Source organism: Podarcis cretensis, assembly GCF_951804945.1.
Source record: "Podarcis cretensis genome assembly, chromosome: 7".
Classification (NCBI taxonomy): Eukaryota; Metazoa; Chordata; class Lepidosauria; order Squamata; family Lacertidae; genus Podarcis; species Podarcis cretensis.
Window position 1 is genome coordinate 28,120,473 of NC_137176.1, and position 12,762 is coordinate 28,133,234.

Below are 12,762 nucleotides of genomic sequence, written 5' to 3' on the forward strand. Positions count from 1 at the left end.
TCCGGCGCCTTCTTCCCTTCCAAAATTTCATTGCCTACCTCCATCAGTGGTTGTATCAGATAGTCTTTCAATGTCTTATAGTACTTGGAGGTAAGCCCATCGGGCCCTGGCGATTTGCCCAATTGCATGTTCTGAATGGCTTGTTCAATCTCTTGTCGTGTTATTTTACAATTCAGGATTGATCTATTGTCTTGTGACAATTTTGGTAATCCGTTCTTTATCAAAAATTGTTCTATCTCAACCTCATCTTGCGGCCCTTGAGTGTACAGTTGTTTGAAATATCTCTGGAAACACTTTCTAATATCCATAGGGTTCTGTATGTTTCTTCCTTCAATCTCTAAATTTGTAACTGTATTCATTTTTTGTCTCTTCTTCAACTGCCATGCTAGCAGTTTCCCACATTTATTCGCCGATTCAAATGTTCTCTGTTTCATTAGTTTAACTTTCCACTCTATTTCCTGGTTTATCAATTTGGAATATTGCGCTTGATAAAGTTTAATTTCTCTCAGAATCGGCTGTGACTTCGGTTTTGTCCTTAATTTCTTCTCACATTCTTTGATTTTCTCCAAAATTCTGTCTTTTTTCTCATTTTGAGCCCTTTTCTTTACCGCATTCTGTTGTATCAAGAACCCCCTCATCACGGCCTTGCTTGCGTCCCAGATAATTCTTTTTTCCACCGTAGTGTTCAAATTTATCTCAAAATAATCTTTCAAAGCTTTTTGGGCCTTCTTAATAATCTCCTGATCCCGAAACAAATTGTCATTCATCTTCCATCTAAAGGAGCCGGTTGGTAGTAGTCTCATATCCATCTTTACTGCATTATGGTCGGAGCAGGTCTTTGGGCAGATTTCCACCTTTCTGATCTTAGGTGCCAGACCTCTAGGTGTCCATATTTGGTCGATTCTTGTCCATGTCAGTTGGGCTTCAGAAAAGAATGTTCCTTCTCTTCCCAAGGGGTTCTTTGTCCTCCAAATGTCAATCAAGTCCATATTGTCAGTCAGTTCGAAGAAAGTCTTTGGTAGTCTGCCAACCTTTGTTACATTTTGACTTTGTGACTTGTCCATGTTAGTTGATACCACCCCATTCATATCCCCCATCATGATGATGTTGTCATAATCCAGATATTCCAGCATGCTCTCATGCAACTTCTTGTAAAATTCCGATTTCCCCTCATTTGGTGCATAAATTCCTAATATTAAAAACTTCTCTCCTTGGTGTTGTATCTCAATTGCCAAAATTCTTCCTTGTTCATCTTTAAATATAAATTTTGGTGACAGGCTCTCCTTTGCATAAATCACCACTCCTCTTTTCTTCACTCTGTCCAATGAAATAAATTCTTGGCCTAATCTTTTATTTATTAACACTTTTTTATGGAACCTGGTCACATGTGTTTCTTGCAAACAAATGATGTCCAATTGTTCTTTTTTCAATATGTGAAATATCTTCCTCCTTTTTTCCGGGGAGTTGCAGCCATTAATATTCCAACTCAAAAGTTGCAGAGACATCCTGAATAAATCTGTTATTGTTCTGGTGGTGGTATCTTTTTCTCTGTGTCTTCAGGTTCCAAAGGTGGAGGTACAGCTAGTGGTCCAGGCCTCGGGGGTATTTCAGTCCCTTTTTGAAGGTCTTCTCCGTGGGCAATCAAAATTTTATCTCTATCTTCCAATGATTTAATTTTGACCTTCTTCCCTCTGAAAGTAAAGGATAATCCCTGAGGAAATTCCCACCTAAAAATAATTGAGTTGCTCCTCAACAGTCCGGAGGCGGCGCGAACGGCAATGGCGGCCCTCTTCCTTTAGTGAAGGGGAAGCTCCGCGGAAATCAGGTCGTCCGCTACGGCGAAGCGGAGACCTGCGTCGAAAACCCACAGGCAGCAAGAGCCTGTGGTCCTGGGACTCGGCGGGTGCCAGAAGCGGCTCCCAAAATGCAGAAGGAACCCCGTAAGGGGCTCCGGAACGTGGAGGGGGTTTGCGGCGCTGTGAGTCGATCGCTATTCCTGTGGAGTGAAGCCGCACAGCCGCTGTCGGTGAGCGCTGACCTTTTTTCCTGGAAAGATCTGATTTAAAAGCAACAACCCGTGAGTAAAAGGGGAACCTGAACCTAAATTATTATTAAATCTGGCTGAAAGCGGAGAGATGCAAACAGGAAGTCCGTCTTCCGCTGTTGTTTAAATATTAAAGCAAAAGATCGGGACGTTTGGAGCCTATGAAGAGGCGTTAAAAAGAGACTGATCTGTCCATCCAGCGAAATTGCTTCTGTGTAAAGTGAAGATCTAACTTGACTTTGGGATTTATTTCTTTTTAAATGGACTGTGTTAAACTTCTTCTTTTGAAGCTATATTCTTCTGAGAAACCCAGGTATTGGAACTGCCTGAACAATAGAACTGTCAGACTGCAGACTTTGACACTTTGTAATTGGGACTTGCTACCATCTGAGTGCTTATGGACTTGTTATTTTGAAACATCACTGTTGCACTTGTCAGAGACAAAGTAATGCTTTTTAAACCAGCTCTGCTAAATACAATTTAACTGAAGGCTTCTGGAAACCAAATTGGATTTTATTGACTTTTATTGTCTTGCTTCTTCCCTTAAGATATTATGAGCTCCCTCTAGAGGATTTTGGCTTACAGATGTGACTTAATTTTACTTTCTCTTTCCTTTCCTCTTACTTGACTGTTTGCTCTCTGGGCTGCCGTATTCCCATGGGAACAACTTGGTTTGACCTTGATTGCTAGACAAAACTGGCATGAGTGGCGCAAGAAAAAAAGAGGCTAGAGTTAGAACCAGACAAACAACTTTAACCTTAGCCTCACAGGCACGTAGATCTTCTGTTCCTACTTTGCCGGTGGCAGGGGAGGAAGAAACTGAGCAATTACAAGTGGAAGATATGGCTGCAGGAGCATTAGGCCCAACTTTAGAGAAAATCCTGGAAAAATTGGAAACTTTGGACAAGAAAGTTGATGAACAAACGGCCAAGATTGACCAAAATGCAGCCAGTTTAAACAAAATAACTGACCAAGTGGCTCAGAACGTACAAGCAATTGGACAGCTATCGGATGCCACTGCAGAAAATCACAAATTGGCTGAGGCAACTAGCCAAAAAGTTGAAGTTTTGGAACAAGAGGTCAAGCCACTGTATAAACAAGTTGGGGAACAGCAGATGTATTTGTCTATGATTGAACTGCGGAACCGGGAGAATAATTTAAGATTGAGGGCGATACCAGAACTTGAACAAGGAAACTTAATTGAGTTCCTGACTAAAGAATTTTCTAAATTTTGGCTTTTGGAAGAGGGAAAGGATTTTAAAATTGTGTCGGCCTTCAGACTTGGAAAGTTTGCGAGGAAAGACAAGCCCAGAGACTGTTTGATAACTTTGAGATCGAAGGAGGAAAGAGATAAAATTCTAGGCTTACACTACGGAAAGTCACTGGACATTTGGGATAGGAGAGCTGAAATTTACAAAGACATCCCGAAACAGCTTCTGGACCTTAGATCCACCTATCTTGAACTGGTCACACTGATCTATGTAAATAACAGCACAGGGATGGGGAACTTTTTTCAGACTAAGAGTCAGATCCCCTTCAAGGGTAGGCGCATGGTGGTGGTGGGCGCGGCCAGAGGCAAAAGTGGGTGCAGCAACAGCTGTAAAGGTTACCTTTGTACAGTAGGGGGGTCTCTACATACATTGCTCTCTATCCTCCACACCTATCTAAGACACACCTTCCAGTCAGGCAAAAACACCCAATGAAATTGTGAAACAAGGCCAGTGAGAGGTGTGGTTTGAAAAGAAGGGGTGTGGCTTGGGTTGCATCCTGAGAGGGCCCCAGGCCTGAAGAAGAAGAGTTTGGATTTGATATCCCACTTTATCACTACCTGAAGGAGTCTCAAAGCGGCTAACATTCTCCTTTCCCTTCCTCCCCCACAACAAACACTCTGTGAGGTGAGTGGGGTTGAGAGACTTCAGAGAAGTATGACTAGCCCAAGGTCACCCAGCAGTTGCATGTGGAGGAGCGGGGAAGTGAACCCAGTTCACCAGATTATGAGTCCACTTCTCTTAACCACTACACCACACTGGCTCTCTGAGGTTCCCTTTCCCCATATTGGAACCTGACTTGATGTTATGACTAAGGATTGATGTCAGGAGACTAGGCAAGGAAGTTTTATGACTGTGGCAACAAATGGGAATGAGCCTGCACACCAACCCCCCCAACCCCCAAACCTGTTCTTTCAGAGAGGAGGAGAGGCAAGCTATCCCTCCTCATCCCAAAACATTTTCCTGCTGCTGTGTGATTTTTGCCTGCAGACAAGAGCAGCAAAATCTAATTGGGTAAGAAGCCCAAAGCCTCAGTTTGCTTAATCAAATCAGTCTGTTTCTGATCTGTGTCAGTTTCACAAGTGCTTATTCATAAGACCATTCTGCCCCATCTCCAGATTAATCTGCAATTTGGGATGGCGGGGGGACGGAACCTGCACAGAAATGTTATTGAAACACGTACATGTGTTTGAACTATTTGCATTTCTAAAGCACGTTATTGTAAAAGATATATTTTTTAATGCATTTTGGTCCATTTTATTCGAGGTGAAAAATGCATTGCAAAATTCAGGAAAGCGTGAAAACAGGAATATAAGATACATTCTGATCCACAGGTTAGTAAAGGTCAGGAACCTAGAAAGCACCCAAGCTTTCTGATTTGCCACAGCTCTCCAGGTTATAGATGGGGGACAATCCCAGCCCTACCTGGAGAAATTGGGGATTGAACCCAGAATCCTCTGCATGCAAGGTAAATGTTTGGCTGCTGAGCTATATCCCCAGTTTGCCACGGAATTCACATAAGCCAAGTTCCTCAAGCATCCCTATGGACAGCTCCGTCTTCTCTTTTGAAATGGAGGCTTCCTTCCAGCTGCTGAGGGTGGGGGTGGATGGTAAGAATCTGTTTCCAGCCTCAGGCTCTTTTTGATTTGCATGGCTGCAATAGATCTGTCAGCAGCGAAGGGCTCTGTTTCAAGCAGGTGGTTGAAGCTCTCCCAGCCTGCAGATCTAAGTTCCCCCGTGCACTGTCTCTGTTCAGACATCATGTAGATCGTCACAGAGAAAGCTCCTTTTTTACATACCCTCCTCCCAACTAACCCTGAAGTGAAGCACCGATCAGCAACTACACCAGACTGTGGCACAAGCAGCATGCCAATGTTCCCAAGACATAAATAAAAGGCTGTGTGAATATGCCGTAATAAAGGTAGGTGTGAGCAGACAGGCTAGCAAGGCTGTAATCCTTTGTAAAGGTAAAGGTAAAGGGACCCCTGACCATTAGGTCCAGTTGTGACTGACTCTGGGGTTGCGGCGCTCATCTCGCTTTATTGGCCGAGGGAGCCGGAGTACAGCTTCCGGGTCATGTGGCCAGCATGACTAAGCTGCTTCTGGCGAACCAGAGCAACGCACGGAAACACCGTTTACCTTCCCGCCAGAGCGGTACCTATTTATCTCCTTGCACTTTGACGTGCTTTGGAACTGCTAGGTTGGCAGGAGCAGGGACCGAGCAACAGGAGTTCACCCCGTCGTGGGGATTCGAACCACCGACCTTCTGATCAGCAAGTCCTGGGCTCTGTGGTTTAACCCACAGCGCCACCCGCGTCCCTGTAATCCTTTGTACAAGAACTCAAATTCACAAATTCACAAACCTTTTATTGGCATATAGATAAGAGTCCAGTAAGGTTCAGTACAATAAAATGACCCAGCAAAACCTGTATCTAACATTCAAGTTAATGCTGGATAATATTCACAAATCCTCTGCAGAAACCTGGCTACTATCACCATCCTCTCTGCATCCTGAGTAAACAAACTTTACATTCGTCTGAACACCATTCCCTGCTAACGGCTTAATGAACTTAATGATACAAGGGACAGGGCAAAAAAACATGCACTACTGATTCCATTTGTCTCTGTCCACAGAGGGATAGTGTCTCTGCGAGGAGAATTTTCTGGAATGTCCTCAGTAGCACATTCAGTCCCACTAGCATGTATGGCCTGCGTTGATTCAGATTGCTCAAATGGGAAGGATAAGTTGCCGTGGGTTGCCCACATCATACCACCCACAGACTTGCACAGACACTATTCATGATTTGGCTACTAAGTTCTTGAAATCCGTTGTCTAACCATCTGCGTTTAATTATCTCAAATTCAGGATTTCCCAGTAAGCAGTACAAGGAGTCTAGATCTCACTGAACTCCATGGGGCCTGCTTCTCAGTCCGTTTTGCATAGTATGCAATTCTTCCTCTGAGGACCTGACTAGATGAGTTTGTAACCAGAACATTTTTTAAAAAATAGTGCTGGGACACCATTTTCGTCAGGACCGCACAGCAGGGGGGAGGGGAGGTTTTGTAAAAATTCTACTCATAATTGATCCAGAGCCGATTCCAACATATAAAATAAACTTAGCATGTTGCAGGATTCCCCCAAAATAGGCCAGGGGCAATTAATATTTCCTCCAGCAGAGCTTTACTGCTACTGAAGGCAAATGAGCATAATGGTTACAAACCCAATACATTCAGGACTGGCACTGTCCATGAGAAATCCAGTTTCAGCAGAACTTAAATTTACAATAATTTATAATAAGACTAAGACTTAGCACTTAAGCATACTATATACAAAACACCACACCAGAAGGAGAGATAGAAAGTGAAAACCAGGCTCCTTCTGGCTGATTATTATAGTCAGCATGACCTTGAGTAAAAGAGATAACAGAACTAATTTAAACCCAGCTGTTCAGCTTCTCTGAAGGAATAACCCAAACATCATGAACCTTCTGCTTGTTTCTAGGCAGAACAGAAACTTACACGTCAGCTAGAAACTTTCAGTTTGCAGCAGTTTGTATCACACAGAGAAGCTTCCAGAACTCTCTTGAATTAATTGGAATAGGAAAGATCTCTACCAATACTTTCTGTACCAAAAAATGAAAACTGACAGGTTTAACCCTTTCTTCTTCTTCCACAGTCCTGATGTAAATGACCCCCTGAAGCAGCTATTGACCCCAGAAAGGAAGCCTCCTTTTGCACCAAGAATTGCAGCTGTACAGGAGGGGGATTTTTTATTATGACCATGGTGGTGGAGCAAAGGGCTAAACACCCCTCCCCGCATGCCTCTCTGGTGCCTACTATTCGTTTATTTTCATCTGGTATGATTGCATGCAATGTGTTCGGCGCCATGGGTTTTTTGGCCCTATGATAAGATTATAAAAGCCAGCATTGAATATATAATCAGGGGACATGATGCAAAAGTAGACATATGCAAAAAGTTGCTGTGTTCATCAGTATTATGTGGCACCATCACACAAACATTAATGTCTTATCTTTGTTTGCATGCACAATTCCACAGAGTTCAGCAGACGGGTTTCCCCACTTCTAGTTGCTATACCTGGGATCACAGAAGCAGAATTTCAAAAAAGGAAACTGCAAGAGCCAGTCCACATATCTGGTATGGTGGTAAATTCAGCAGACAGCAGAGGCCAAGTGAGCTGGGAAGGTCTGTGGGCAAATACATTATTTGCTCGATATCCACGATCCTTCTCCCGCTGTGGCGCATTTTTTGTTTTGTCCATATTTCTTTTCTACTCAGGAAATATTAGAGGTTTTCAATCAAGTTTGCTTTTCATTGCTAACCCCCGCTTTACAAATATTTGTGAAATGAGGTAGAGATTAATGAATTTCCCTTTCTTTGTCAAAGGTACTCAGTTTTTCAGTATTCAGTGAAGTGTGGTTGAAAGAGACCGAGACAGAGAGAGACAGGTCTTTGAATTCTCTCCAGGAAGGGAAGACTGCTCCAGAAAACAAGGCCTTTGATTTTTGACAGCTATTACGGCAACTGAGATTGGGTTGAGCAAGAAATCCAGAAATCTGACTGCGAGTTCCCTACAGGTAGTTGCTGCGCACTGATAGAGCCCTGCTACTGATGTAGGGGAACTATTTCATGGATATAATTATACATGGCCTTATCAAATGAAGCCCTATGCATAGAAGGAATGGCCCCTACTGTCAGGGAGAGGCAAACAGGAAAAGATGAAAGGACAGAAACCAGCAGTTATAGAGAGCCTAAAGAGATTATCAGCAGCTTGTAGTCTGACAGTCAGTCTGACGTAGAGGGGGAGGAGGATGAGCCTGGGACAAGTCATGCTGTACACAGAGAAAGTAAGGGGAGGAGTTTTCGCAGACTTGCATGCTGGGTGCGGAAAAGGAGGAAGTAACATTAGAGGGAGCAACTGCGCACAAAGGGAAGGAGGTTAATGGAAATGCTGGAGATGTACGTTTGAACTTTGTCAAATAAATCAATTGTTTGGAACTGGCTGGGAGCCCAGAGTCTTATCTATGACCAGCTGGACAGCACTAAGCCTCTGACACCTACCACCAAGCTATAGTCCGTTCCCCATAATGACTTGTGGAAAGTCATCCATGTGATTTTTATGGCTAAGCATGGAATTGTCTCTAGATCTACCAAATGGATGCATATGAATGCTAATGAGAAGAGATACTTCCATGCTTTTCTTAAATCAATGGAATTTTTTATAAGATTGTGTGAGAGAGAGTTAGCCTATCTGAGTGCTAGTATGATCCATTTGACACATTATGGGCTCAAGAGACAGCCTTTTCCTCAATCTATAAAATGTAGGAAAATATCGACTCAACTGGACAGTGGTGTTTGTGAGGCACACCAGATAATTAATGGCCAGCAAAGGGAGAAATAATTTTGGGTTTTACTCACATTTCTTTCTTTTTAAAAACAACAATAACACAACCTTATCAAACATTAAATCAGCCTGTTGGTTGATTCTGTTAAGTTATGTGTGTGTTGGCTTATTGAGAAACAAATTATAGCCAAAGACAAAAGGCTAAAATCTAGCTACAATCTTCATGGTGAACATCCCTCCCCTTGTCATATGTGTCTAAACCACTGAGCCTCTTGGGCTTGCTGATCAGAAGGTCAGCGGTTCGAATCCGGGCGACGGGGCCAGCTCCTGTTGCTCTGTCCCAGCTCCAGCAACCTAGCAGTTCAAAAGCAAATCAGTGCAAGTAGTAGATAAATAGGTACAGCTGCAGTGGGAAGGTAAACAGTGTTTCTGTGAGCTCTGGTTTCTGTCATGGTGTTCTGTTGCACCAGAAGCGGTTCAGTCACGCTGGCCACATGACCCAGAAAGCTGCCTCAGCCTGAAGCGAGATGAGTGCCACAACCCCATAGTCACCTTCAACTGGACTTATCCATCCAGGGGGCCTTTACCATTTACCTATGCGCTCTTTTAGTAATATGAATAGTGGGTTAAGGCTGGGTTGAATAGGAACAGAGGAAGCTGCCTTATACTGTGCATCTAGCCCAGCACTGCTGGCACTAACAGCGGCTTTCCAGGGTTTCTGGCAGGTAACATTCCCAGCCCTACCAGGCGATGCCAGGGGATGTATCTGGAACCTTCTTGCATGCAAAACAGATGTTCTCCAACTGAGGTACAGCCCTGGACACACACATACACACCAGTTTCCTGAAAATGTTCTCCCCTGATAAAAATGGGGGCCAATTTCTTGGGGTGGAATTTTAGGAGGTGGTTGCCACTTCCTTTCCTCGGACTTAGTGGGGAGTTCAGTCCATGGAAACCTGTGGAGAGAGCCTCATGCCACTTCCTGCCAACCACACGTCCCCAAATGCCTTGGAAGCGATGTTCTACAACACAAAACAATATCACTTCCAAGTCATTCTTGGCTGGTGGGAAGCTATGGGGAAAGCCTCTTTTTAAAAAGGTTTTCTTTAAAATCTGAAAACTCTTGGCCATCTTGTAAGGGTAAGCACGAGGTAAAAATCAGAGAATTTCTTTTGCCCCATGACTTTTTGGGGTGGTTTTTTGTTTTGCCTGCATCCACCCAGTGAACACATGAAAAAGAATCTGTTGAAATCTGTTTGGCACGATGCTTAAAAATGTATATGGCTCTTCATCTTCATATTCTTTATGTATAGAGGATAGTTCTCCACCCCCTATAAAACTTTGGGTTTGTACAACTATGTATGCATTAGTAGCTTAAAATACAGTGAGGTTCCCACCCCACCCCTGCTGAATTGTGTTTCAAGTCACGTTTGCACATTGCTGTACACACCAGAGAAGGGGTGAGGATGTCTTTGTCTGATGCACCCTTACCTGTTTGCTTTCCCATGCACACACACACAAACCACAACTCCTATTCATGAAACTATCGCCTGAGCATGTGCAATGGCTGTACACACAAATGTACGCACTTCAGCTTAACTGCAAAGTAGATGTGGCTTGCATTTTCAAATCGGATGGAAACTGGTTTGAGGGGAAATGCATCGAACAAGAGAATTTCTCAAGAAACTACAGGATAGATATGGATTGTGGCTAATTTTCCATGTACGTGGCTTCAAACCCCAGTGGCGGAAGTGCACTGGAGCCAAAGGAAATGGAAATGTGTAAATAATAATAATAATAATAATAATAATAATAATAATTTATTATTTATACCCCACCCATCTGGATGGGTTTCTCCAGCCACTCTGGGTGGCTTCCAGTAGAATATTAAAATACAATGATCCATCAAATGTTAAAATCTTCCCAAAACAGGGCTGCCTTCAGATGTCTTCTAAGTGTCTTTGATATCTGGTGGGAGGGTGTTCCACAGGGCAGGTGCCACTACCAAGAAGGCCCTCTGCCTGGTTCTCTGTAAATTTGCTTCTTGCAGTGAGGGAGCCGCCAGAAGGCCCTCGGCGCTGGACCTCAGTGTCCAGTGAACACAGCCTACAGTCATTGAGGCAGGGTTTTTGCTCATGCTATTGACTACCAAACATGTTAATAGGACAATCCTCCTCCCCACATCCTCTGCACATTCCTTACCTTCACACCAGGGGTTGAACAGGATGTACGTATCTGTGTTTGGGTTTCTCCTTGTCCTGAGAATGCCAATCGGAGTCAAGATGGCGACATACATGCGGAATTTCCCCACAATGCAGTCAGCAGCTGGCATGATATTCAGGCCAACAGAACTTCCGTCACTGTGAGTGATCTTAGCACCCCATTTGCCGTTTTCCAGCTCTTGAACCAAAGGGACGATGACATATGTGCCTTTGCTTTGTTGTGGATATCGCCCTGCAGAGATGGGAAGAGAAGAGGCAGAAATATGGTTTTGCGTATGAGTGCAGCGGATGAATCGTTGTCTTACATTTTGATGGTGCAGCAAAATCTGGGCTGGGAACAGTCCAATGGAAGTCAGTAGGATTACAGTAGATTTACTGCTCTTTTTTTTTTTTTTACTGTCTGCATAATTTAGCTTTCTTGGCAACATTTTTATCTTTAACATCTGCCTGCTCCTTAAAACCAACTTGCAGAAGTTTGTATTGTTTACATAAAACAGGGACAAAAGAATCCAAGACTTGGAAGTCACAAAAATACCCTGTAAACAAATTCCTTCATTGAGTACACTGAAGGATCTTCTAAGCACCAACATCCTTGCAGGTCTCCCTGTACAGTACAGTCATACCTCATGTTATGTTTGCTTCATGTTACGTTCTTTCAGGTTATGTCCTGCGGCGACCCGGAAGTACCGGAAAGGGTTACTTCCGGGTTTCGCAGCTTGTACATGCACAGACACGCAAAATGACATCACACGCATGCACAGAAGCAGTGAGTTGCAACCCGTGCATGCACAGACACACCGCTGCGGGTTCTTTTCATGTTGCGAACGGGCCTCCAGAACAGATCCCGTTCACAACCAGAGGTACCACTGTATTAGGGTGGAGAACTGGTGGCCCTCCACCTAATTTCATGTAGGGAGGGAAGCCTGGAGAGAGAGACAGAGAGAGAAAGGAGAGGAACTAGTGGGTAAAAATGGGGGAAAGCCAAAAGATTGTGAGAAATGGAAAGAGAGGGGAAAGTCCCCTTCAAACCATCAGTTGAGAGCTTTGGTAAGGACATAGGCAGTGGGGAACAGGTGGGAGCCAAAATGGATTGGCAAAAGCCCTCTGCAAGCAATCAGTTCAGACTTTTGACAAGAGTGATGTGTCCCTCCTCAGGCAGCCTGCTAGGTGGGGAGAGAAAAGGGGCATTAGAAAGAGCCTGGCAGAAGAGGAGGAGGAGGAGGAGGAGGAGGAGGAGGAGGAAGAAGAAGAAGAAGAAGAAGAAGAAGAAGAAGAAGAAGAAGAATAGTAGTAGTAGTAGTAGTAATAGTAGTAGTAGTTTGGATTTGATATCCCGCTTTATCACTACCCGAAGGAGTCTCAAAGCGGCTAACATTCTCCTTTCCCTTCCTCCGCACAACAAACACTCTGTGAGGTGAGTGGGGCTGAGATACTTCAGAGAAGTGTGACTAGCCCAAGGTCACCCATCAACTGCATGTGGAGGAGCGGGGATCTGAACCCCGTTCACCAGATTACGAGTCTACCACTCTTAACCACTACACCACACTGGCTCTCCATGGCAGATCCATACCATACGTTTAAAGCATATCCAATGCATATTTAAAGCACATGACTGATACCAAAGATTCTTGGGAACTTTTGTTTGTTAAGGGTGCTAGGTCTTGTATCTGTGTAATGGGAAACAACAGCTCCTTCTGAGGTGGAGGTCATGTGCTTTAAATGTGTGTTGTATGTGTTTTAAAAGCACGGTGTAGATTGGCCCAGAAAGCGAGAAGGGGGTGTCAGAATGAGAGAGAGAGAGAGACAGAGAGAGAGAGAGAGGGAGGGAGGAAAGGGGTGGATCTGACCGATGTTTTGCTCTGGCA

General features: G+C 44.0%; 1 protein-coding gene and 1 long non-coding RNA gene across 2 annotated transcripts in view; both read right to left on the minus strand.

Annotated features, from left to right (window-relative positions):
• The window catches only part of F13A1 (coagulation factor XIII A chain), a 79,291-nt gene that overhangs the window by 42,380 nt on the left and 24,149 nt on the right, over positions 1 to 12,762 (minus strand). Inside the window, exon 4 of the mRNA XM_079984970.1 lies at positions 10,878 to 11,129. Within this exon, the coding sequence (XP_079841096.1) occupies positions 10,878 to 11,129 (252 nt within the window). The remainder of the gene's footprint in view (positions 1 to 10,877; positions 11,130 to 12,762) is intronic.
• On the minus strand, positions 3,521 to 9,016 carry LOC307220985. The gene is made up of 3 exons (XR_013841250.1): positions 8,389 to 9,016; positions 5,648 to 8,019; positions 3,521 to 5,269 (listed from the first exon to the last, which is right to left on the minus strand). It is a non-coding gene; the product is annotated as an uncharacterized lncRNA (long non-coding RNA).